Source organism: Carlito syrichta, unplaced genomic scaffold (genome assembly GCF_000164805.1).
Source record: "Carlito syrichta isolate Samal-C Ts95f unplaced genomic scaffold, Tarsius_syrichta-2.0.1 Scaffold313839, whole genome shotgun sequence".
Lineage (NCBI taxonomy): Eukaryota > Metazoa > Chordata > Mammalia > Primates > Tarsiidae > Carlito > Carlito syrichta.
Window position 1 is genome coordinate 452698 of NW_007257935.1, and position 23850 is coordinate 476547.

Sequence of the window (23850 nt, forward strand, 5' to 3'; positions counted from 1 at the left end):
TGTCCGACAGATGAAGGCTAACTGGAAGGAGGGATCTGTGCATTCCTAAATGCACCATCATCTGGAAACCTCCCAGTGCCTTCTGTACAAAAACTCCCAGTGTTTCCAAAGGAATAACCGGTCTAGTAGGCCGGAGGGTGTCTCCCTGGAAGGTGTGCCATAGCTGAGAATGGGTGTCCTAGCTGGGAGTGGGTGGGTTTGGTAGCAAGAAACTTGGAAAGCTCCCCTTGGGTGAACGTGACAAGGTCTGGGCCAACCCCACAGCGGCCCCCAACTCAGCCTCCTCATGCAGCTTGGCTGCAGCAGGCTTACCTGCCTTAGCAGAGGAGACCGGCCACCAGGGCCTGGCTACCCTCAGGGCTGGGAGCGGGCCTGCAGCAGAGCAACAAGTGGCCCCATCACAGCTTCTCAAATGGGAACAGGTGGGACGCTGCCGCTTTCTTCTCCTTCCTGGTCTTCTTGGGGCCCTTCGGCGTCTGCTGTGCTTCAGCCTCTCGGTTTTGAGGCCAGGAGGCAGCCAGGATCTTGGCCGCTTCTGCTTGAGAGCTGGTCCCCTCCTCTTCATCAGAAGAAAGTCCTCCTCCTGCATCTGCATGGGGAGCTGCTGCCTCACTCTGGATGGGTGACAGAGGAGGGGAATGCAGGCAGGGCCAGGGATCACATACTAGGAAGTCACAGCCAGAGGCAGAAGCTCCCAGCCTGCCCAGAACTGTGTGACTGCAGGAGGACGCGGTCCCTGGGTAGAGGGGCCCTGCTGGTCTTACTGAACCTTGCTTAGCCCAGTGTGTCCAAGCAGACCCAAGAACAGGATATGAGCTGAGCGCTGGGAGCACCAGGAAGTCCAGGCAGGAAGCTGCCCTGGGAGCACGGCATCCTGTCTAGGGATCACCACTTTGGTTTGCTGCCGCATTTCTGAACAAAACTGCATCACGTCTTGAAGTGCCCAGATGCACAGCACCTACCCTCAGGGCCACATGGTCGGAGGCAACACTCTGGAGGCCAGGACAGCTGAGGGGGTGGATGAGGAGTGGGCAAGGAGCCAGTCAGCACACACAGCCAGCTGTGAGGGCTGCTGATGGGATTCGAGGCAGGAGCATGACAAAACTACTTTTTAAAGGCAAACAGGCAGCACGGAGGGCCGGAGGGAAGGAACAGCACACCCAGAGCAGTTTCTGCTGCGTCTGACCCAGGACTCCTCATACCACATAACCATGCCAGGGCGTCTGTCTGCTCCCAAATGGGGCCCCTGAGGGCCTCACAGCAAATCCACACTCGTGCCTGCAGCCTGGCGCATGGCAGGTGCTATGAGGGGTACTGAGTGTGCGGGGCAGGCCTGCAGGGCGGCCACAGGCCCTGAGAACACTGAAGGCGGAGGGGGCGCAGCAGACACAGAGTGCACAGGATGTGGCCCTCTGGGGCACTGTTTGGCACCAAAGCAGACCCACAGAGCCACACGTGGACAGAGAGGGGGGCAGGGCAGGGCTGGAGCACCAGCTGAGGCCTCCCTCCAGGGATGCCCTTCCCCAGAAGGACAGGACGTGGGCCTTAGAAACACAAGATGGGGGCCTTTCCAGCGTAAAGCCACCATGACTTGGTGTCTGGGCAGAGCCTGGGCCAGGGATGTCTGAGGTGCACCTCTGGGAAACCCACCGGCCTGTGTTCTCACCGTGGGCCCATAGCGAAGTCTCAGCCTCTCCCTGATGAGCAGCCCCTTGGCCAGCAGCTTCCAGTTCCCCAGAGCCCGCTTCTCCCTCTTCTGCAGCAAAAGAGAAGTGGGAGAAAATGTGAAGCACAGACATTTCCAGGAAAAACACTGAGACTGAAGTTGAGAGCATAAATATAAACATACACATGTACACACATACAATTTGATGTTAAAAGATACAGTCTCTCCATCAAGTCTCATTTTGTACAAATTGATCTGATTTGTAATTGGTCTATACTTGAAAGCTACCAAAACAAGATAGCTCCTTTTTACTGTTACTGACTGAGGTTTCTAGTGGATGAGGGCTTCAGACCCGTGCCCCAGCCGTTCCTCTCCAGACAAAGGCCAGAGTTGGCAGCAGGGACAAGCAGTGCCCAGAGCCCAAGCCAGGCCCGCTATGGACAGGTAGGCAGGGCCTGTTTGATCCAGTGCTAGACCCTTCAAGTGCTGGAGAGAGCTGTGGAGAGCAGGGACTCTCCCATTCTCCTACCCACGTTGCCATGAGGCCTGGGAAGCTCAGGTTGTGTACCTGCTCCCCTCAGACGACTGCCCATGCCACTCACCTCCTTCTCCTTCTTTTCAATGAGAGCCTGCTCATTTTCCCAAGCAGTCAGGAGCACATCTTTGAATTCTTCACAGACTATGTACCCGTCGGTTCTGGGGGAACACAACACCATGCCCTTGCTTGGGTCTGATGCCTGCTCTGCCGCCCCTCCTTCCTCTGCAGAGGACACCGGGCCACTTCTAAACACAAGGGACCCTGAAGAATGTCCTGGGCCAGCCAGGGACCAACACCACCCATGAGGAAGGCAGGCCTGGGGAACCTGTCTCTTCCTCCCCAGTCCTGGCCTGAGAGAGTTGGGGAGAGCCCCCAGCCTAGCTCCCAACCCGAAGACAGGATGGAGCTCACTAACCAGGCAGTCACCCAGGAAGGATGCTGACCCCTCTCTGCCCACAGTCTATGGCCACGCCCAGGGAACAATGTTTTAATCCAGCATGAGTGGGATGCTGGCTTCAGTGGTTTTGCTGCCTCCGATGGAAGCCGGAACTGATCAAGTGTTAAGACTGACTTTGTAGATCCAGCGTAAAATCCTGAAAAGACGAGCCACCAGGCCTCGACCCCCAGCAGCCCCCAACAGCCCTCCAGCCCCAGCTCCAGAACCTCCCCATCTACCCAGGGACCGTCATGTACACGGGATGGGAGTAGCCTCCATGGAAATCGAAGCCAGTGATGGCCTGGACGCAGTCAATGTCCAGCTTGCGGGCCACACGGTGCAGATTGGGCAGATTCAGCTGGACACAGCCAACGGGCATCATGCTGGGCAGGAAGAGGTACACGTTCCCAAACTCATTCCGGGGCACCTGCGGAGGGAGCACGTGCTACGACTGCAGGCTGGGGAACCGCACGGCCTGTCCCACCCCTTCTGATGCCAGCCTTACCTTCCCGTCCACAGCCACAGGGGGCTGATACTCCTCCGTCTGCCAGTGGCCAAACAGACCCAGGTCATTGTGCTCCCGCAGCTCGGGCTCAGCAAGCCGGGCTTTCCGGGCCCGGTTGGAATAGCCTTTCACCATCTACACAGACGAAGCAGCCGCAGTTTCAACAAAGACTTCCAGGTCCTGAGTGCTTCCTTCAAGCCTGGTTCCAGCTTGGGGCTGCAGGCCTGCTGCCTCGGTCAACCCTCACAGTAAACCCACCAGGAGGGGGGCTTTCCCTCCCTTCCATGACAAACAGCGCTGGCTCACATTTACAGTGTTCTCTTTGGCCCATGTATGTTGCTACTCATTTAGTCTTCCAATAAGCCCAGAGGCAGGTCTTGTTACCACTTCCATCTTACAGATAAGCACCCCAGAGGGAACACGTTCCACCCCAAGTCAACAGCTCACAAAGGCCAGAGCCTGCTCTTGGCCCCGCCTATGTTCCAGACTTTCATCACTGACAGAGAGATTGGGTAAATGACAAGAGCCAGGATTACAGCCAGTCACTGTCCCTCTGCACAGCCTGTGTCTCTACCACTCTGTGACCTTATGCCACCTCACGCACCTGGGAAGCACTGACAGATGAGGACCCCCAATCTGTTCCCCAACAGATGTCTAGAGGCCAAGGCCAGCATGTTCCTTGGGAGCTATGGGATGACAGGAGTGCAGGACCAGCAAGGAGGAGATAGTCATATAACCCATGGGCAGGCCAGGTGCAGGTGTGGGGCCAAGTAAAGGATTGGCGCTGGGGCCTGAGCGCAGACTTTGTCTCGTGCAAGGGTCAGCAAGCATCTGCTGCAAAGGGTCACATGTGGCCAGTGCCACATATGTCCTTTTTTTGTTTTTTCAGAGACAGGGTCTCACTCTGTCACCAAGACTAGAGAGCAGTGGCACCATCATAGCTCACTGAAGCCTTGAACTCTTAGACTTAAGTGTTCCCCCTACCTCAGCTTCCTGAGTTGCTGGGACTATAGGTGCACGCCATTTTTTTTTTTCTTTGAGTCAGTGTCTCACTCTATCCTCCAGGCTGGAGTACAGCAGCATGATAGCTGCTCACAGTAGCCGCAACCTCCTAGGTTCAGGCACTCCTTCCACCTCAGCCTCCCAAGTAGCTAGGACTACAGGCACACGCCACTACACCCAATAATTATTTTATTTTTGTAGAGACAAGGTCTCACTATGTTACCTAGGCTAGTCTCAAACTCCTAGGCTCAGGCAATCCTGCTTCGGTCTCCCAAAATACTGGGATTACAGGTGTGAGCCACCATGCCTGGTGGCCAGTAGTCCTTACTCTTCTTGTTTTTATAACCCTTTAAAAATGCAAAAACCATTCTGAGACCAAGGGCCCTAGAAAAACAGTCACCAAGTCAGATATGACCTGTAGCTACAGCTGGCTGACCCGTGCTCTCATGTCCACTCCTGCCAGTTTCTGGACACACTGCTCTCTGTTATCACTTCTATGCTCAGGGCACTTTGGGTTCTAACAGTCCCCTCCGGAGGAAGCCTTTTGTCCAGCACTGCTCAGTAAACATCTACAAGGAAACTCTTACAGAGCATACCAGGGGCCCCATCGTGAGGGAGGGACAGAACAGGGGAAGGCTTTGCTCTCAAGGAGCTCAGTCCTGTGGGGAGAGACATATCTACAACTAGTATGCAGAGCACAGGGCAGAAGAGGAGCTCAGAGCAGGTCCTGTCTAAGCAGTAGCTTAAAGGATGCACAGAGGGGTTGGTCAGAAGAATAAGGTGGATGAGAAGGGTGTTTGACCCCAAGAGCACAGAAGTGTGAGAACCCCACGCCCAAGGCATCTGTAAGTAGGCTGATACAGAGGAGGCAGGCACCAGAGCACCACTTGCGTACCACGTGGGAGGTGTGGGGCTCTGAAGGCACTGGGCAGCTGTGGTGCGTGGGGGAAGGTGTGCAGGGCAGTGTCACGCACAGCCTGTGTCTCAGAAAGAGCCTCATGACTGTGACACAGAGAACGGACTCAGACTGGGAAGGAAGCTACGGCTGTTGTCCAAGCAAAAGATGTTGAGGCAGGAGCTGGAACAGTGGGGATCAGAACAAGGGATGGAGTTTTGAGATTTGGGATTATTCTAGACCTGTGCTAATATGGCTTCCAACAGTCACACGTGGCTACTGAACACTTGAAATGTGGCAAGTCTAAAGTGAGAACAGAAAGTCAAATTCAGGCCAGGTGTAGTGGCTCACACCTGTAATCCCAGCACTTTGAAAGGCCAAAGCATGAGGACTGCTTGAGCCCAGGAGTTCAAGACTATGTTGGGTAACATAGTGAGACTACAAAAAAAAAAAAAATTTAGCCGGGCTCGGTGGGTCAGCCTGTAATCCCACGTTTTGGGAGGCTGAGGTGAGTGGACTGCCTGAGCCCGCAGTTTGAGACCCGCCTGGGCAACTTGGCAAGACCTCATCTCTACAATACATTTTTTTAAAAAATTAGCTGGGCGTGGTAGCGCACACCTGTAGTTCCAGCTACTTGGAAGGCTGAGGCGAAAGGATCGCCGGAGCCCAGCAGGTCAAGGCTGTGGTGGCCAGGAACAGCCACTACACTTCAGTCTGGGTGACAGAGTGAGACTCCAACTCAAAAAAAAAAAAAAAATTTAGCTAGGTGTTGTGGCATGTGCCTGTAGTCCCAGTTACTCAGGATGCTGAAGCAGGAGATCTATCTGAGCCCAGGAAGTTGAGGTTGCAGTGAGCCTTGACTGTACCACTACACTCCAGCCTGGGTGATAAGGTAAGACCACAACTCAGAAAAAAAAAAAAAAAAGCCAAATACACACAAGACTTAATAAGAAGATAATTAATTTAAAATACCTCACTGACATTTTAAAACATTTCTTATGCAGAAATGATAAGATTTTAGATATATCTGGATATGTTTAAATGTTAAGATCCACCTATTTTGTGTCTTTTACTACGGGTAACTTTAAATGTGTGGCTCCCGTTTCACTCTCACTGGACAGTGCCATGCTAGAAAGAAGAGCTTGGCTCTCTGATGGGAAGGTAGACAGGTGAGGAGGTCTAGGGAAAACCCCAGCGGTCCTTCAGGCCCGAAGCAGGCAGCATCGTGCACTCGAGCCTGCTGCTGGCAGTGACCTGCCACCAGTACCTGCAGCCCCAACCCACTAAACAGGGGTCCCACCCAGCTCCACAGTCTTATAACCCCCAAGGACTCCTCCTGGGGTCTGGCAAAGAGAAGTAAATGTGTCTGTGACAGGCCAGTGTGCTCTGGTGGCTGAACTGAGTGGTGTGTCCTGTGAAAGTCTTTGCTGTGCTGAGTTCACACTCCTCACAGGCAACTGGCCTAACAGGATGAAAGAAGCTACCCTGGCATCAAGGCAGGGCCTGGGATTCTTGCCTGGGCTCTGTCATTTCACTCCCTGTGAAGCCTAGGACAAGTCATTTTCCCTGAGCTCTGATTTTCTCATCTGTAAAAAAGGGCATCGAAATGCCAATTCCTGTAGTTGTCGAGCCCTAACAGAGATCACACACATGCAGAATACTAGTGAACTGTCCAACAGAAGGAGCAATCTGATGGGAGAATGTGTCTCCACAAAGCAGGGTTCTGGTCTCTTAGAACCATGTAGGAACCCAGTGCCAACCTGCAGGACCTCTGAGTTCACAAAAGTCTGGGCCTATTTTTTCACCTAGATTTCTTGTGTGTTTTGGAAGACCCATTTCCTGTTGGGAGCCGGCCACGGAGGCCCACTGAGCATGGATCAGGGAGGGCCGTGGATCCTGAGACCACTAGGATGCGTTCGGGAGCTGTTGACCCCATTCCTTCTCCCTTTTCTTGCTTAGCACTATAGCCAGAAAGAACTCCTGCTAGCTCAAGCATAGAACTCTGAAACCCAGAGGAATACAGCTAACTTTAGAAACTCATTGTTCCCTTTTTCCTACTGATTGCGGTTTTGGCTTTAGTACAACTTACAGTTTAAACTTGGGTCACATCTAAGAGCCTTAGTACAGGTCACAGGTTTTTAGTATGGGGGCTGAGAAATAAAATAATTTTATATAGTAGCTATGTAGTTCTTGTAGCCATTTTGAGTGAGATCATAATCATTTGTTCCAAGAAGTGGCCCACTGTGAACTTTGGACTGGGCCACATTCTGGAGAGCCCAGCTTGATCTTTGGACTGGGCCACATTCTTTAGGAACTGGTTTGAGCTATAATTAAGAGTTTCCATAGCAATTGTGTAAGTTAGGATTAGTAGAATTAGCATAGAATAGAAAGGTAATAAAATTTAAGTTAGTCATCGTAAGTATTGTGTACACATGAGCTTTAGAAAAGTTATTGATTATTAGAACATCATGATGCTAGTAGGGATTGTTGCATTGCTTTTGAGGAACATTAACCAAGCATAGGGAACAGTAAGACAATTTTGGGTTTGCCCTTCCTCATACCTAAGAAAACATCTGGTGGATGGGGGACACCCCTCACGCACCTGGCTTTGTGTTCGAGTGAAAGACATGTGAGACTGACTGTGCAAAATTTGGGGATAAAAGACCCATTGTAATTCCCAATAAACGACTTCTGCAGTAAACAGGAGTCCAGTCTCTTTCTTTCTCTCTAGTTTCTTCTCTCTTTCATAAATCGCCGACGCCATCACACCAGCCAGAGACCCCCCCCCAACCCTTGCAGGAGCAGGACTCCTACAATTTTCTACAAATTCCTCATTAATAAGACATAATTTATTTATTTTTTTTAGTTGGAGTCTCACTCTGTCATCCTGGCTGGAGTGCAGGAGCACGCTCATGGCCACTGCAGCCTCAAACTGCTGGGCTCAGGCAATCCTTCCACCTCAGCCTTCCAAGTAGCTGGGACTACAGGTGCACACCACCACGTCCGGCTAATTTTTTTTGTTTACTGTAGAGAAGAGATCTCACCATATTCCCATGGTTGGTCCCGAACCTGTGTGTTCAGGCAATCCTCTCACCTCTGCCTCCCAAAGTGCTAGGATTACAGATGTGAGCTACTATGCCCAGCTAAGACATAATTTAAATGCTTGTCTCTTCCTCAAATCCTGCTCAAGTCAGAGAAGTGAGACATTTCTGGATTCCTATCCTGGGCATGCACTGCACGGCTCATCACCCCCTGACCCAGCTTTCCCACCCAGCTTCAGTCCTGTGCCCCCACTCTCTGTAGGGTCCCCCATCTCCGGTTACCTTGTAGGGCACTTCTCCAAGCCTCACCACTCTTGCTTTCTTCAGCCACGTGTCCTTGGAGTGCAGGGTGTGCACACAATCCCTACAGGAGTCAACAAGGGAGATAAAGGGCAAACTCAGCCCACATCCCTCTGCAGGGACACAAGGCTGTGGCACCCTGTAACCTTTTGCAGAAGGAAGGGTGCAGCCCCCCTCCTCCAGGAAGACTCCCTCCTCAGGCTCTGCCCACCCTCCATGGGCTGGCCCTGCTCCCAGAGGAGCTGCGTCAGGCAAAGAGCCTCAGACCTGGACGGCCTGTCTCTGCAGGGATGTACCCTCTGACACATCCTAATTTGGAGTAGTCACGTTAGGCTCTATGCCTCGCCTCCACCGCACCGCCCCTTCCTAGATTTTCCTCACTCTGCTGTCCAGAGCTCAGTGAAGCTTCCCCAGCAGCCCACCTGGGGTGAGGTAAAAGCCACCAGTGCAGGTGCAGTTACCTGGCACTAAGAGAACCAGCAAGCACCTGCTGAGGGTCTGGTCTGTTGCTGAACACCCATGAGGGAAGGGACAAGTGTCCAGGGGAGGGGACATGAACCCAAAATAAGGCTACATGGAAACTAGCTATAAGCAGCATAAAAACTATCATGGAATTAAGACACATGCATCAGGACAGTTCATTGACCATGGCAGCTCATGGTTACAGCAGAGATCTCTGGCTTCACCTCCTTCCAGAGCTAAGAGCTCATTGCAACCCTGTGCAATTCTACTTTCCAGCGAGGCTCAGTGTCTTCTCTTGCCAAGCCACCTTTAACAGGGCATGTCCATCTCTTTAGCTGGCGCTCCCTAACTCAGTCCAGGGAGAGGGGTTCCAGTGAGCCAGGGCACTAGTGAAGTGTTCCTTCCAGTGCAGACATCAGGCCCATACCCGCCAGATGGTCTGAGGCTGAATTTCTGCACAGCACAAGGGACATGGGTCAGATCTTGCCCATGCCACTTCCCAGCTAGGTGATCTGGACAAGTCACTTTATCTTCAGCAAGCCTCAGTGTAGATGGCCCTCAGCTTTCCATGGTTCAGAACTTTTCAAGTAATGATGATGGCAAAGCAATATACAGCCAGGACAAACCATACTTCAAGTACCATACAAGTACTCTTTCACTTTCAGTATGGTATTAAATAAATTACATGAGATATCAACACTTTATTACACAGTGGGCTTTGAGTTAGACAGTTTGCCCAACTGCAGGCCAGTGTAAGCATTTTGAAGGTAGGTCAGGCTAAGCTATGATGTGCAATAGGTTAGGGAGCTCAATGCATTTTCTTTATTTTTTTTTTGAGTTGGAGTCTCACTCCATTGCCCAGGCTGGAGTGCAGTGGCACATTCACAGCCACCCCACGGTCGACCTTCTGGGCTCAGCCAATTCTTCCACCTCAGCCTTCCAAGTAGCTGGAACTACAGGTGCACGCAACCATGCCTGGCTAATTTTTTGATTTACTGTAGAGACAAGGTCAGTCTCACCATGTTGCCCAGGCTTGTCTCAAACTTATGGGCTCAGACAATCCTCTTACCTCGGCCTCACAAAGTGCTGGGATTACAGACTTGAGGCACCGTGCCAAGTCTGCATTTTCAACTTACAAAGGAGTTCTTCAGGACAGCGCTCCATCACAAATTGAGGAGCATCTGTCTCCTCATCTATCAGCTAGGAGTAATGAGCTGGGAGGACCAGACACTTCCTCAGTGCAGGAGCAGTACTTCTCAGTCAGTAACATCACTCCATCAGGATTACGATTGCCCATAATTACGTCACAATAATAGGAATCGGGAAAGAAAGATCAGATCAGGGTTGACAGGCAGGCATCGTCTGGACTTTTTTTTTTTTTTTTTTTGAGTAGGAGTCTCACTCTTGTCGCCCAGGCTGGAGTGCAGAGGCACACTCACGGCCACAACAGTCTCGACCTGCTGGGCTTAAGCAATCCTTCCGTCTCAGTCTTCTAAGTAGCTGGAACTACAGATGGACGCCACCATGCTCGGCTTGTTTTATCTTGTGATTTATTATAGAGACAAGGTCTCACCAAGTTGCCTAGGCTGGTCTCAAATCCCTGGGCTCAGGCAATCCTCTCACCTCGGTCTTCCAAAGTGCTGGGATTACAGGCTGAGCCACTCCACCCAGCCCATCTGGACATCTTTCTTTCTTTTTTTTTTTTTGAGTTGGAGTCTCACTCTGTTGCCCGGACTGGAGTGCAGTGGCCGCTCCCGACCACCACAGCCTCAACCTGCTGGACTCCGGTGATCCTTCCACCTCAGCCTTCCGAGTAGCCGGAATTACAGGCGTGCGCTACCACGCCCGGCTGATATTTTGATTTATTGTAGAGATGAGGTCTCGCTGCCCAGGTGGGTCTCGAACCCGCGGGCTCAGGCAATCCACTCACCTCAGCCTCCCAAAGGCGTGGGATTACAGGCTGAGCCACCGAGCCCGGCTCTCATCTGGACATCTTTCTAAAGAAAACGGCAAGGATGCAGAAACAGCCTCCTCAAAATAGATGTTAACTTCTAACCACTTCACACTTCAGAGGATGGCTATTACCAAAACACAGAAAATAAGTGTCAATGAGGATGTGGGAAAAGTGGAACCCTTGTGCATTGTTGGTGAAAATGCAAAGTGGTGTAGCCACTGTGGAAACAGTATAGTGGTCTCAAAAAATATTAAACATAGAATTACCACCTCATCTAGCTATTCCACTTCGGGTATATACCCCTCAAAATTGAAAGCAGGGTCTTGAAGAGTATATGTTCACAGCAACATTATTCACAACAGCCAAAAGGCGGAGGCAACCCAGGTGTCCATCGATGAAAAAACTGATAAGCTAAATGTGGCCTATACACATAATGGAATATATTTCAGCCTTAAAAAGGAAGAAAATTCTGACATATACTACAACATGGGTGGATCTTGATGACATTATGCTAAGTGAAATAAGGACTATAAATACTGCATGATTCCACTTATAGGACGTACTCAAGTAGTCAAATTCACAGGGACAGGGACAGAAAGTAGAATGGTAAGGCTTCGGGGGTGGAGGGGTGTGATGGAGAGTTAGTGTTTAGTGGGGACGGAGTTTCAGTTTGGGAAGAGAAAAATGAGTTCTAGAGATGGATGGTGACAATGGCTACACAACCAAGTGAATGGACTTAATGCCACTGAGCTAGATAGTTCAAACATGGTTACGATGGCAAATTTTAGGCTATGCTTATTTTACCACAATAAATCAACAAATGTGCACCTCTAATGTTTTCTTTTGCCACTGACAAGGTGTCCCTGTACTACACTGGCATTCTCTTCCCACTAGACTTCCCTCCACTTGAGGAAGCCTCTCTCAGGACGGCCCAGGTCCCCTTAACTGTTGGGTGCTAAAGCCCCAGAAGAGGAGTGAAGTCCTGCCATGAGCTGGGCATGGCGCTCCCTGACATGGAACAGAAAGCTACAAGACTGGGTGGGGAGGGGAGGGGCAGGGGAGGAGATCCCCGAACCAGGGTCGAGGGGAATTAGCAGGCAGGAGGCAGAAGCCAGAGGACTCAAAGCACCTACTCTCATGTGGGTTTTCCCACACTTCCTTTCTTTCCATATCTTTTCTGTTGTCCTATCTATCAAGAACGTCTCTAATTTTTTTGTCTTACACTTCAGTGTTTTTTATTTTTTTTTTTTTATTTTTTTTTTTTTTGAGTTGAGTCTGTGTCACCCAGACTGGAGTGCAGTGGCTGCTCCCGGCCACCGCAGCCTCGACCTGCTGGGCTCCGGCAATCCTTCCGCCTCAGCCTTCCAAGGAGCTGGAATTACAGGCATGCACTACCACGCCCAGCTGATTTTTTGACTTATTGTAGAGATGAGGTCTCGCTGCCCAGGCAGGTCTCGAACCCGCGGGCTCAGGCAATCCACTCACCTCAGCCTCCCAAAGGCGCGGGATTACAGGCTGAGCCACCGAGCCCGGCTTCAGTGTTTTTTAAAATCACTTCTTTTATTTTCCTTTTATTGATATTTCTCAAAATTGCTGTTTCTATTTTTATTTTCTCACCACAAAATTACTAGCACTTTTTGCAGTTTTAATTTTGTATATATTTTATTCATCTTATTCCACTTTGTTTAGTGATTTCTCCTTATTGTGTTATATAAAATGTAACAACATAAAATACACCATTTTAACTGCTTTTAAATGTAGTTCAGTAGCATTAAATCCATTCACAATGCTGTGCAACCATCACCACTATCCATTTCCAGAACTTTCTCATCATCCCAAACACAGTTCTATACCCATTAAAATATCCACTCCTTTTAATTTTTGTGATCAAATCCTTTACTGTCCTTTTGTATGTTTTTAACTTATATTTGAGAATTGTGCTTATTATTGCCCTATCTTGAGTTTTATTTGTCTTACTTTGTGTTTTATTTTCCCTCACAAGTTCTTTTTCCTCTGCTGGTTTCTTTATTCTTGTTGCTTAACTTTCAAGCTTTAGTCTCTCCTACACATCACGCACACAGCAGCGCACCCATATCCTATAGCTCAACCACTAAGAATGCTGTTAACCGTAAGATGAGCTTCCACTACAGCCCCTGGGCTCAGGAAGAAAGCTGCTAATCCCAAACCATCAGGAAGTCCCAAGGCCAACTGGGTTGCCTCACGTACCTGGAGTAGACAGCTTCTCCACGACAATACCCAAGGATTGCAGCTGTCTCAGGATAGATGGCCTCATATTTCAGGAGATGCCGCTTCAGGGCATACAGAGGGTGGTTCTTATATAAGCCAATGGCAGTGGGTAAAGGCTGGTCCAGGTGTTTTGCCTGAAACTGCAAAGGCCAGACAGACAATGTTGAATATGTTATTTAGAAGAGGTCTGAGGCAGAAGATGCTTAGACAACTAGCTCTGAAGACAGATGGTGGAGTCGAGGGTTTATGAACTTTGTAAACATCGCACCTACAGTTCTCGCCACTAAGTAGGTTACAGATCAGTCAAAAGCTATGAAGAATCAAGTAACTCTTTGGCTGTGACAACTTCAAAAAGCCATCTATTTCCAACCCTTAGACATTTTAGCCAGCCCTAGCAGATCACTGTCTGCCCTACTGGAGACCTTTAAGGAAGGAAAGCACAGCTTTATTCAGTCAGAAGGTCTTATATTGAGGAGGCAGTCCTACTCTATAATGCGAGCTCATCTGATTCGGCTCTCACAGGGGACTGAAAGGAGCAGCTCACACCCTGTGCCTCTTCTCCTGGTCCCCTATAACAAGTGTATGTGCTCTCTGCACCTGTCTAAGGATTCTGATTGCTTAGTAGACAATTCCACTGCTGTAACCACCAAGGTCCCTTAAGCTTTCCACTGGCATCTCTTCTAAAACCCCAACAGAGTAAGAGCTGGCAATGTGCAGTAGCTGAGGAGGAGAATACTCTGCACATTTGGCTTCCACTGGTGCTTTAGGTAGGTTGGTTACAATACAATTTGCATAATTCCCACTTAATCTGCCATTACTAAATAAAATGAACCACGAATACCCCCAGGGCAAACTCCCAATATGGGATGAATTGCACTGCTCTAGGAAATTCTAAATAAATCCTGAGTGATCGGAAACTAACTGCTGGCAAGTTTGGTTCTAGGACCAAGTGACAAAGCTGTGTCATGTTCTAGACGTCTCTACTTCCCAGCGTGCCTTCTCAACAAACTGAAGACATTTCATTATTCCAAGTTTCCTCCTTTCCAGGAGACAAGTGTCCTATAGGTGGGAGGTGTGTTTGTGTATGTGTCTGTGCATATGTGCATGATAGGAAAGGGGTAACAATATAGTGATGAGTTATTCCTTCTTTTAGTCAAAGTTGTATGACTTGCATAAATTATGTTAAACCTCCAAATTCACAACTGATCAGTAACTAAAAGTATATAGACTTCAAAGCTACAAAGACCTGGGTTCAAATACTAAGTCAGTTAATCTCTCAGCTCTGCAACTTTTTACCAGTACAACTAAGGCAATAGTAATCCGGCTTTGTAATGTTGTGATAAATAAGAAAACACACTAAAAATACCCAACTGTGCATATCTATGTACTGTGCACATATTAGGTGCTCAAAAACAGGAATAACTATAATAACCTGAGTGGGTCTTGGAGCCCCTAGCAGCCAAAATCTTACCTCTGAGTCTTCCTTCTTCTCCCTTTCCACAAATGGGCTCTGGTATGGCCTCAAGGTCTCAGCCCACCACTCAGCTTCCACCCGGCACTTACGGGTTGCTGTCATCCAGGCCGGGTCATACCTCTGTGTGACATCTCGGACCCAGCCATCATTGTCGATGCCCACCACATAGGTCACAGGCTTGGTGGCATACCTGTAACAGGTCAGAGGCTGGCCCACCACACCATGGACACAGTCCACACATATCCACTTTTCTTCCTGTACACAGAACACCTCTAACCACTGGTCTACACCAGCCGGGCTCCCTCTTTCTGCCTGCTCACCATCACTGGGCATTTTCTTGCCTTTCTTGCTGCGCGAAGAGCTTGAGGATGCTGCTGGAAAGCCTGGGTGCTTCTGGTGGCTTCCTTGCTGGGTGCTGGAGGCACCCTTGGATCCAGACTTTGGTCTCTGAGGAGTGGAAATCCTGCTCCGCCTCGGAGGGCCAGGTTCAGAATCCTCATCAGAGGGATCGTGGGCTTCCCCACTGGAGAGCTCAAAGTCAGTGCTGCTGCCAGCCTCGCCACTCCCACTCTCCTCTTTGTAAGACACCCTGGAGGACACTCGCCGCTCCCGGCCATGCCAGCGCCGCTGGACTGCCTTCTCCCTCATGCCTTCTTCTTCCTCACTGGAGGAGGGCTCACTCTGCTTCTTTCTGCCTGCCTTGCTCCTCTTCCCGTTGCCTCTTGGATTGCCAGTGCCCTTACACAACGTTTCCTCTTGCTTGGCTCCTTTGCGGGTCCTTGGTTTGCCGTGGTTTTCTAGAACTTGGCTGGAAGTTTCCGAGGATCCTCCAGGAGCCTCCACGGATCTCTCCTTGGAAGATTTCTTTCTCTTAAACAGAACAAGACATTTTGCTAGTTTTTTTCTTTTTTGCTAATGACGTGTTCAGATCCTGTCATCTAAGCAGGTTAAGTCACTGGCCAGAGAACCAGTACACCAAGATGTCCCTGGCTCAGACAGTGAGCAACTGGCTATCCTTTAGGGTTGTATAGAAGTACTAGCTAAAATTCGTAGTACTCCTAACTGTAGAGAAAAGAACATGGGATGTGGGAACAGACAATCCTGGGTTCAAATTCCAGTTCTTCTTGTATACCTGAATTGCATCCCACATCTTTAAAATAAAATAAAAAATCAAATTCCAGTTCTTTCTTTTATCTGTTACTTAAGTTAGATAAATTCATTAATCTCCAAGTCTCAGTTTCCTCAGCAATAAGAATATGCACCTTGCACATACATGTTTTGCAAACAGTTACTTATGGACTTAATATAGCTGTAGTTTTAAGAATACAGAAATTATTCAAATCAATGTCTAGACCGTCAGGCTTCAGATAATGCAAAGACCCCAATGAGTACAGCATTTGGCTTCCTTTCTGGAGCATCACAAAATTCAGAGTCCTTTACCCATCAGTACTCCACATTGCTAATGAGGACAGAAAACATTCTGCCAATTTACAGAACAAAAACTAAAGCCCCTCGGAGTTAGGCCCTCTTGTGGGCCACTCTGCACTCAAAGCTCAGGAGCCAGACACCCCCTCATGCTCAGTCTTCCCTAATGTGGGGTATATGCAAGGCAGGTATTCACCACTAGCTGAGTGACTTTTTTTTTTTTTTTTTTTTGAGTTGGAGTCACACTCTGTCACCCAGGTTGGAGTGCAGCAACATGCTCACAGCCACCAAGGCCTCAACCTGCTTGGGCTCAGGTGATCCTTCTGCTTCAGCCTTCCAAATAGCTGGAACCACAGGCACCCAAGCTTCATAGATCAGCTCTTAAAAATATAACAATGACCAATTTTTTCTTTACGTATGACAATTTCTGTCCTCCTAGTCAACTGCCCTTCTGAGAACCTCACCTTTGCTGCTGATGACTTCAGAGGAATTGGCTTTAGAGACAACACCAGTCGGGTCAGGAGCTGCAGAGCCCGGAGAATCAGTAAAAATATCTACAATGAAAAGGGAAAGATTATTTAGTCTAAGGAAATAATTAAGGATTTAATTGGTTCAGTGTTTGCTGGGTGCTTGCTTATGACAGGGAAAAGTTGGAAGCAACCAAACTGCAGAAAAACAGCAGAAGACTGGAACTCTCAACACCATTGAAAATGATACTGCAGAGAGTCATCTTTGTAGAAAAACGGGAAAATGCTCACCGTAAATTAAATGAGAAAGAAGTTTTTCTTTATAAAATATATGATGTGGTGCAACAGCAACGCAAGATGACAGCCACCACGGGCTCAGGAGTAAAAGTCCCTTGCAATTTCCGACTGTTGGAAGAACTCAAAGAAGGCCAGAAAGGAGAAGGAGATGGCACAGTTAGCTGGGGTCTAGAAGAGGATGAAGACATGACACTTACAAAATGGACAGAAATGACAACTGGGCCTCCAAGAACAAGTTATGGAAACCAAAATTATAGCCTTCAGACAGAATGTGGACCTAAATACCCAGAAGCACCCGCTTTGTAAGATTTGTAACAAAATTAATATAAGTGGAGCTAACAGTTTTAATGCAGTGGTGGACCTAAGAGCCATATTAGTGCTGGCAAAAGGGCAGGACTCATATAGCATCAAAGCTGTCCTGCAAGAGCTTTGGCATCTAACAATATCTAAGGAACACATGAAACTCTCTCAGCTACCTGAAAGACAGTGTTACAGCAGTTAATCAGAAAGAAAAGCCATAGGCCCTTGCCCTTCACCCCTATTCAATTTAAGCAGTCTTCATTCTTCACAGCAGTAAATTTTCTTTTTTTTCTTTTTTTTTGAGTTGGAGTCTCACTCCGTCGCCCAGGCTGGAGTGCAGTGACAAGCTCCTGGCCACCGCAGCCTCGACCTGCTGGGCTCCGGCGATCCTTCCGCCTCAGCCTTCCAAGTAGCTGGAACTACAGGCGCGCGCTACCACGCCCGGCTCATTTTTTTTTTTTTTTGTAATTGTAGAGATGAGGTCTCACCAAGTTGCCCAGGCAGGTCTCGAACCCGCGGGCTCAGGCAATCCAATCACCTCAGCCTCCCAAAGCACAGGATTACAGGCAGAGCCACCAAGCCCAGCTTTTTTTTTTTTTTTTTTGAGTTGGAGTCTCACTCTGTTGCCCAGACTCCAGCGATCCTTCCACCTCAGCCTTCCAAGTAGCCAGAACTACAGGCATGCGCTACCATGCCCGGATAATTTTTTATTTTTATTGTAGAGACAAGGTCTTGCCAGGTTGCCTGGGTGGGTCTTGAATCCGCGGGCTCAGGCAATCCACTTGCCTTGGCCTCCCAAAGTGCTGGGATTACAGGCTGAGCCACTGAGCCCGGACAATAGTAAATTTTCTAGATACATCTCGTAGACCTCAAAGTACTAGAAAGGAAACTCCCAATCAAAGGCAATTTATCTTAAGATACTGTAAATGATACCAATTTTTTGTCCATTTGAAAAATATAACTTGTGCTATAGCCAAAGTATGATGTGATCATATTTCTGTATGAAAAAATTATATGCAAATACAATATAGATTTACATGTGTGTTTAAAAAAGGATCCATATACTGAGTTATGGCTATTTACATGTTTTTTTTCTGCTTACCTATCTTCTGATTGATCTGTATTCAGTATGTGGTGTATTCATGATTAAAATAAAACAATAAAACAAAATACCACTTTGGGAAGAAAAATTAGAAAATATCACTTAAAGAAAAAGTAGAAAAGATCACCTTATTCTTTCTTCCTATAATGAATCGCTCAACTGGAGACTGCCATTCTAGACATTCTGTTAACTGGCAAGCACAGGAGCCTCCCCAGGAGACTTGACCTCCAAATAGCATCAGTGATAGCAAGGTCTCCCTACACAGATCTCCAGGTCCTCACAGTTCTCCTTAATTACATAATACCCTTGTAAGAAAGTCAGAGATGAAAATCAGAAACAGGAAGGCAGGTTTATTGTGAGAAGCCATGTTATGACAAGATAAATAATTATTTTGGTCAAAAGTGTCAAGGCCATGAAAGACAAGGAAAGACCAAGAAACTGTCATACTACTGGAGACTAAGGAGATGTGATAACCAAATGCAATATAGTATCCGGGGTTAGCTCCTGGAACAGAAAAAGGACATCAGTGAAAAAACTTGGAAAATTCAAATAATATCTGTAGTTTAGCGGACAGTATTGTGCTAGTATTAATTTCTTAGTTTATTATACAGTGTGACACAGGAGCACAAGTCTATAATAAGCTGGATAACTAAGTATTCACCACTAGCTGAGTGACTTTTCTTTTCTTTTTTTTTTGAGTTGGAGTCACACTCCGTCACCCAGGTTGGAGTACAGCAACCTGCTCACGGTCACCAAAGCCTCGACCTGCTTGGGCTCAGGTGATCCTTCTGTTTCAGCCTTCCAAATAGCTGGAACCACAGGCACACACCACCACGCCCGGCTAATTTTTCGATTTATTGTAGATATAAGCTCTTACCATGTTTCTCAGGTTAGTCTTGAACCCCTGAGCTCAGGCATCCTCTTGCCTCTGCTTTCCAAAGGATTACAGGCAGGAGCCACAGTGCCCAGCCTAATAATTTCCAGAATATTTTTGTTTTTTGTTTTTCAGTAGGAATCTTGCTCTTGCCCAGGAAGGAGTGCCGAGGCACACTCACAGTCACCACAGCCTGGACCTGCTGGGCTCAGGTGATCCTTGCACCTCAGCTTTCAAAGTAGTTGGAACCACAGGCATGCGCCACCATGTCTGGCTAATTTTTTTTTTTCTATTTTATCGTAGAGATGAGGTCTCGCCAAGTTGCCCAGGCTGGTCTCAACTCCCTGTACTCAGGCAATCCTCTTGCCTCCACCTCCCAAAGTGCTGGGATCACAGGTAGGAGCCACCGCACTTGGCATGACTTTTTTCATTTCTTTTTTTTTTGAGTTAGAGTGTCACTCTGTTGCCCAGGCTGCAGTGCAGTGGTATGTTCATGGATGCCACAGCCTCAACCTGCTGGGTTCAGGTGATCCTTCCGTCTCAACCTTCCAAGTAACTGGAACTACAGGCATGAACCACCATGCCCAGCTAATTTTTTGATTTATCGTAGAGATGAGGTCTTGCCTAATTGCCCAGGCAGGTCTTGAGCCCTTGGACTCAGGCAATCCTCTTGCCTTAGCCTCCCAAAGTACTAGGATTACAGGCATGAGCCATCATGCCCGGCTTCAGCCTGACTCTTCTAAAGCTAGATTTCTCCATTTATAATAATCTCTGCCTCGTCTTTAAACAACTATAAAGACTTTAAAGAAAATTAAATAAGGTAATGAATGTGACAGTACTCTGGAAAGTCTACTGCTAACCAGACATATACAGTCATCACCTTTAACAAGTAATTTATAAACATATGCTGCTGAGGAAAAAAAAAATCAGGTTACAAAACTGAATGATCTCTATACCAACAACTTAAATAACCTAGATGAAATAGACAAATTCCTAGAAACATACAAATTGCCAAACCTGATTCAAAAAGAAACAGAAAATCTGAATAGACCCATAAAAATTGCTTGAATCAGAAATCAAAAACCTCTCAACAAAGAACAGTCCAGGACCAGATGACCTCACTTGTTCAATTGTGAATTCTACCAAACATTTAAAGAGGAATTAACAGTAATCCTTCTCAAACTCTTCCAAACATTAGAAGAGGAAATACTTTCTAACTTGTTCTATGAGGCCAGCATTAACCTAATACCAAAGCCAGATAAACACATCACAAAGAAAACAAACCAATATCCTTTCTAAACATAGATTCAAAATCCCAACAAAATACTAACAAACTGAATTAAATATTATATTAAAAGGGTTACAAAACATAACCAACTGAGACTTATTCCAGGAATGTAAGGGTGGTTCAACATTTTTTTAAAAAAATCAGCCAACATAGTATACCATATCAATAAAATAAACAAATAAAATTCCACAGTATCATTTTAGTTGACACAAAAAAGCATTTGAAAAAATCCGACATGCTTTCATGATTAAAAAAAAAACTCAGAAAACTAGGAATAGAAGGGAACTTCCTCAACATGATAAAGAGCATTCATGAAAACCTACAGCTCATAAAACCCATACTTAATGATGAAAGGTTGAAAGTGTGCTCTTCTACTATCCAGAACAAGACAAGGAGCCCACTTTCACCACTGCTGTTCAACACTGTACCTGAAGTCCTAGCAAAAACAATTACTTAAGAAAAAAGAAAACAAGGCCGGGTGCAATGGCTCACACCTATAATCCAAGCACTTTAAAAGGCTGAGGTGGGAGGATCTCTTGAAGCCAGGAGTTCAAGACCAGCCTTGGCAACATAGTACGACCCTGTCTCTACAAAACATCAAAAATTAGCCAGGCATAGTGACACACGCCTATAGTCCCAGCTGTTCGGGGGCTGAGGTAAGAGGATCACTTGAGCCCAGGAGTTTGGGGCTGTGGTGAGCTGTGATTGTGCTACTGCATTATAGCCTGGGCGACAGAGTGAGACCCCCAACTCAAAAAATAAATAAACGAAAAGAAAATAATAAAAAAGAAACAAAAGGCATGCAAACAGGAAAGAAAGAAGTAAATAATCTATTCATATATTATATGCTCCTACACATATAGAAAATCTCAAAGAATGCACAAGAAAGCTACTAGAGCTAATAAATGAATTCAGCAAAGCTACAGGGTACAAGATTAACACAAAAAATCAGTTGTGTTTCCATATACCTGCAATGAATAATCTAAAAATGAAATTAGGAAAACAATATCATATACAATACCATCAAAAATAATATAGTACATGAGAAAAAACTTAACCAAGAAGTGTATATGAAAACAATATCATATACAATACCATCAAAAATAATATAGTACATGAGAAAAAACTTAACCAAGAACATTGAAAACTATAAAACACAGCTGGAAGAAATTAAAAACATAAATAAAAGGAAAGACAACCATGTTGATGGACTGGAAGACCTAATAGTCCAGATGGCAATGCTACCCAAATCAATCTATCAATTCAACGCAATCCCTACCAAAATTCCAACAACCTTTATCACAGAAATGGAAAAGCAGACCAATCAAATTCATACTAAATTGAAAAAGGCCCCAAATACCCAAAGTAGTATTGTAAATGAAGAATAAAATTACACTGACACCTCCTGATTTCAAAACTTGCTACAAGTCGGGTACAGTGACTCATGCCTATAAGCCCAGCACTTTAGGAGGCCAAAGGGAGAGGAATTCCCAAGTCCAGGGGTTTGAGACCAGCCTGGACAACTTGGCAAGACCTTGTCTCTACAATAAATCAAAAAATTAGCTGAGCATGGTGGCGTGCACCTGTAGTTCGTTCCAGCTACTTGGAAGGCTGAGGTAGAAGGATTGTCTGAACCCAGCAGGTCAAGGCTGCGGTGACAATGAGTGTGCCAATGCACTCCAGCCTGGGACAACAGAGCAAGACTCTGACTAAAAAAAAAAAAAAAAAACTTACTACAAAGCTACAATAATTAAAACAGTGGTATATTGGCCTAAGAATAGACATGTAGACCAATGGAATAAAATTAGGAGGATGGAAATTAACCCATACATTTATGCCAGTTAATATTTGACACAGGTGCCAAGACCATTCACTTTCCAATAAAAATAGTCTCTTCAACAACTAATGAAAATAATAAAGCAAATAGTTAAATAATCTCTTCAAATAATAGTGCTGGGACCACTGGATATCTACATGCATAAGAAGTAAGTTGAACACCTACTCACGTACAAATATTAACTCACAATGGATGAAGACCTAAATGTAAGAGCAAGAAAACAAGAAAACACAGGGATAAATTTTTATGATCTTGGATTTGGCAATGGATTCTTAGATATGGCACCAAATGCACAAAGAACTAAAGAAAAATAGGTAACTTGGACTTTACCAAAATTAAAAACTTCTGTGTATCAAAGGATTCTAACAAGAAAGTAAAAAGACAACCTAAAGAATGGGAGACATTGGAAGGTCAAGGTGAGAGGATTGCCTGAGCCCACAGGTTCAAGACCAGCCCGGGCAACTTGGCGAGGCCTCGTCTCTACAATAAATCACCCTTAGGGGTAACAAGAATAGTATGGAAGTAGAGATGGTGGTTGCCCAACATTGTAAATGTACTAAATGGCCACTGAATTGTACCCTCTTAAAAAACCATATGATCCATTTTTGCTTTTAAAAAGCAAGCAAAACAAATACATATGTACACAAATACACAGGAACAAAGTCTGGAAGGACAATACTAAAATATTAATGGTTTTCTCTGGCAGCAGTATTAGAAATATCAGCCTTGCCAAACATCTTAGATTTTTTTTTTCTTTGAGTTGGGAGTCTTACTCCGTCGCCCAGGTTGGAGTGCAGTGGCACTCTCATGGCCACCCCAGCGTCAACCTGCTGGGCTCCGGTGATCCTTCCGCCTCAGCCTTTCAAGTAGCCAGAATTACAGGCGCGCGCTACTATGCCCAGCTAATTTTTGATTTATTGTAGAGATGAGGTCTTGCCAAGTTGCCTGGGCTGGTCTTGAACCCATGGGCTCAGGCAATCCACTCGCCTCTGCATCCCAAAGTGCTGGGGTTACAGGCTAAGCCACCGACCCTGGCCCTTAGATTTTTAAAGTTAACACAGAAAAAGAAAACTAAAGATGTCAGCCATTTGGCCTCTACATATACAAAGTCGGGTCTCTTTTTCCAAACACACAGACAACATGGGGCTCCCAAATACAAGTATATGAATTAGCAAGATTCTTCCAGAGATGAAACTACATTTCCAGCTCTGTTTTTGTTTTATTCAGACACAGCCTTGCCTACGGGTGCCTGTAGGTATTTGAGAAATCCTGTTTATCCTATGGATCACTTTGCCACCACAATTCCTTCTTCCTAAGAACCTTCCTTACTCCACAGCTGCCTGCCAGTGTCACCACCCAAATGTGAGGTATGGCAACACATTTTCAAAGACTTCCGCATCCAATCTGAAAAACATTTCCTTGGGACTTCTGAACACAATATCTGAACAATTAATGAAAACATTTCTAAGGCATCTGGCCAAAAACTAAGAGCTTTAGTACACCAGGACACCAAGTTACAGGAAGGAAAGCATGCAGGCCTTCCACTCAGACTATAACCCTAGTCTTGACTCCAATGCTCACCAACTGAATGGCCTCAGGGGTAGCACTGGGCTCCTACAGTTTTAAGTTTCTATGGAGGTCACTATGAAGGCTGGATAAAAGGTAATACATGTGAAACATCGGGAGTGGTGTCTGGCACATGATTGCCATGATTATTAATTAACAGTACTAATAAAACAG

General features: G+C 46.6%; 1 protein-coding gene and 1 pseudogene across 1 annotated transcript in view; one reads left to right on the plus strand and one right to left on the minus strand.

The window, feature by feature from the left end:
* Positions 1–388: 388 nt before the first annotated feature.
* Positions 389–23850, minus strand: part of XPC (XPC complex subunit, DNA damage recognition and repair factor) — a 38029-nt gene continuing 14567 nt past the window's right edge. The window contains exons 8-16 of the mRNA XM_008070602.2: positions 16410–16499; positions 14518–15390; positions 13026–13186; positions 8366–8447; positions 3146–3280; positions 2898–3067; positions 2269–2362; positions 1667–1756; positions 389–614 (exon numbers count right to left, since the gene is read on the minus strand). Coding sequence (XP_008068793.1) covers positions 399–614; positions 1667–1756; positions 2269–2362; positions 2898–3067; positions 3146–3280; positions 8366–8447; positions 13026–13186; positions 14518–15390; positions 16410–16499 — 1911 coding nt within the window. The 3' untranslated portion in view covers positions 389–398. The remainder of the gene's footprint in view (positions 615–1666; positions 1757–2268; positions 2363–2897; positions 3068–3145; positions 3281–8365; positions 8448–13025; positions 13187–14517; positions 15391–16409; positions 16500–23850) is intronic.
* Positions 16770–17211, plus strand: LOC103273171 (annotated as a pseudogene).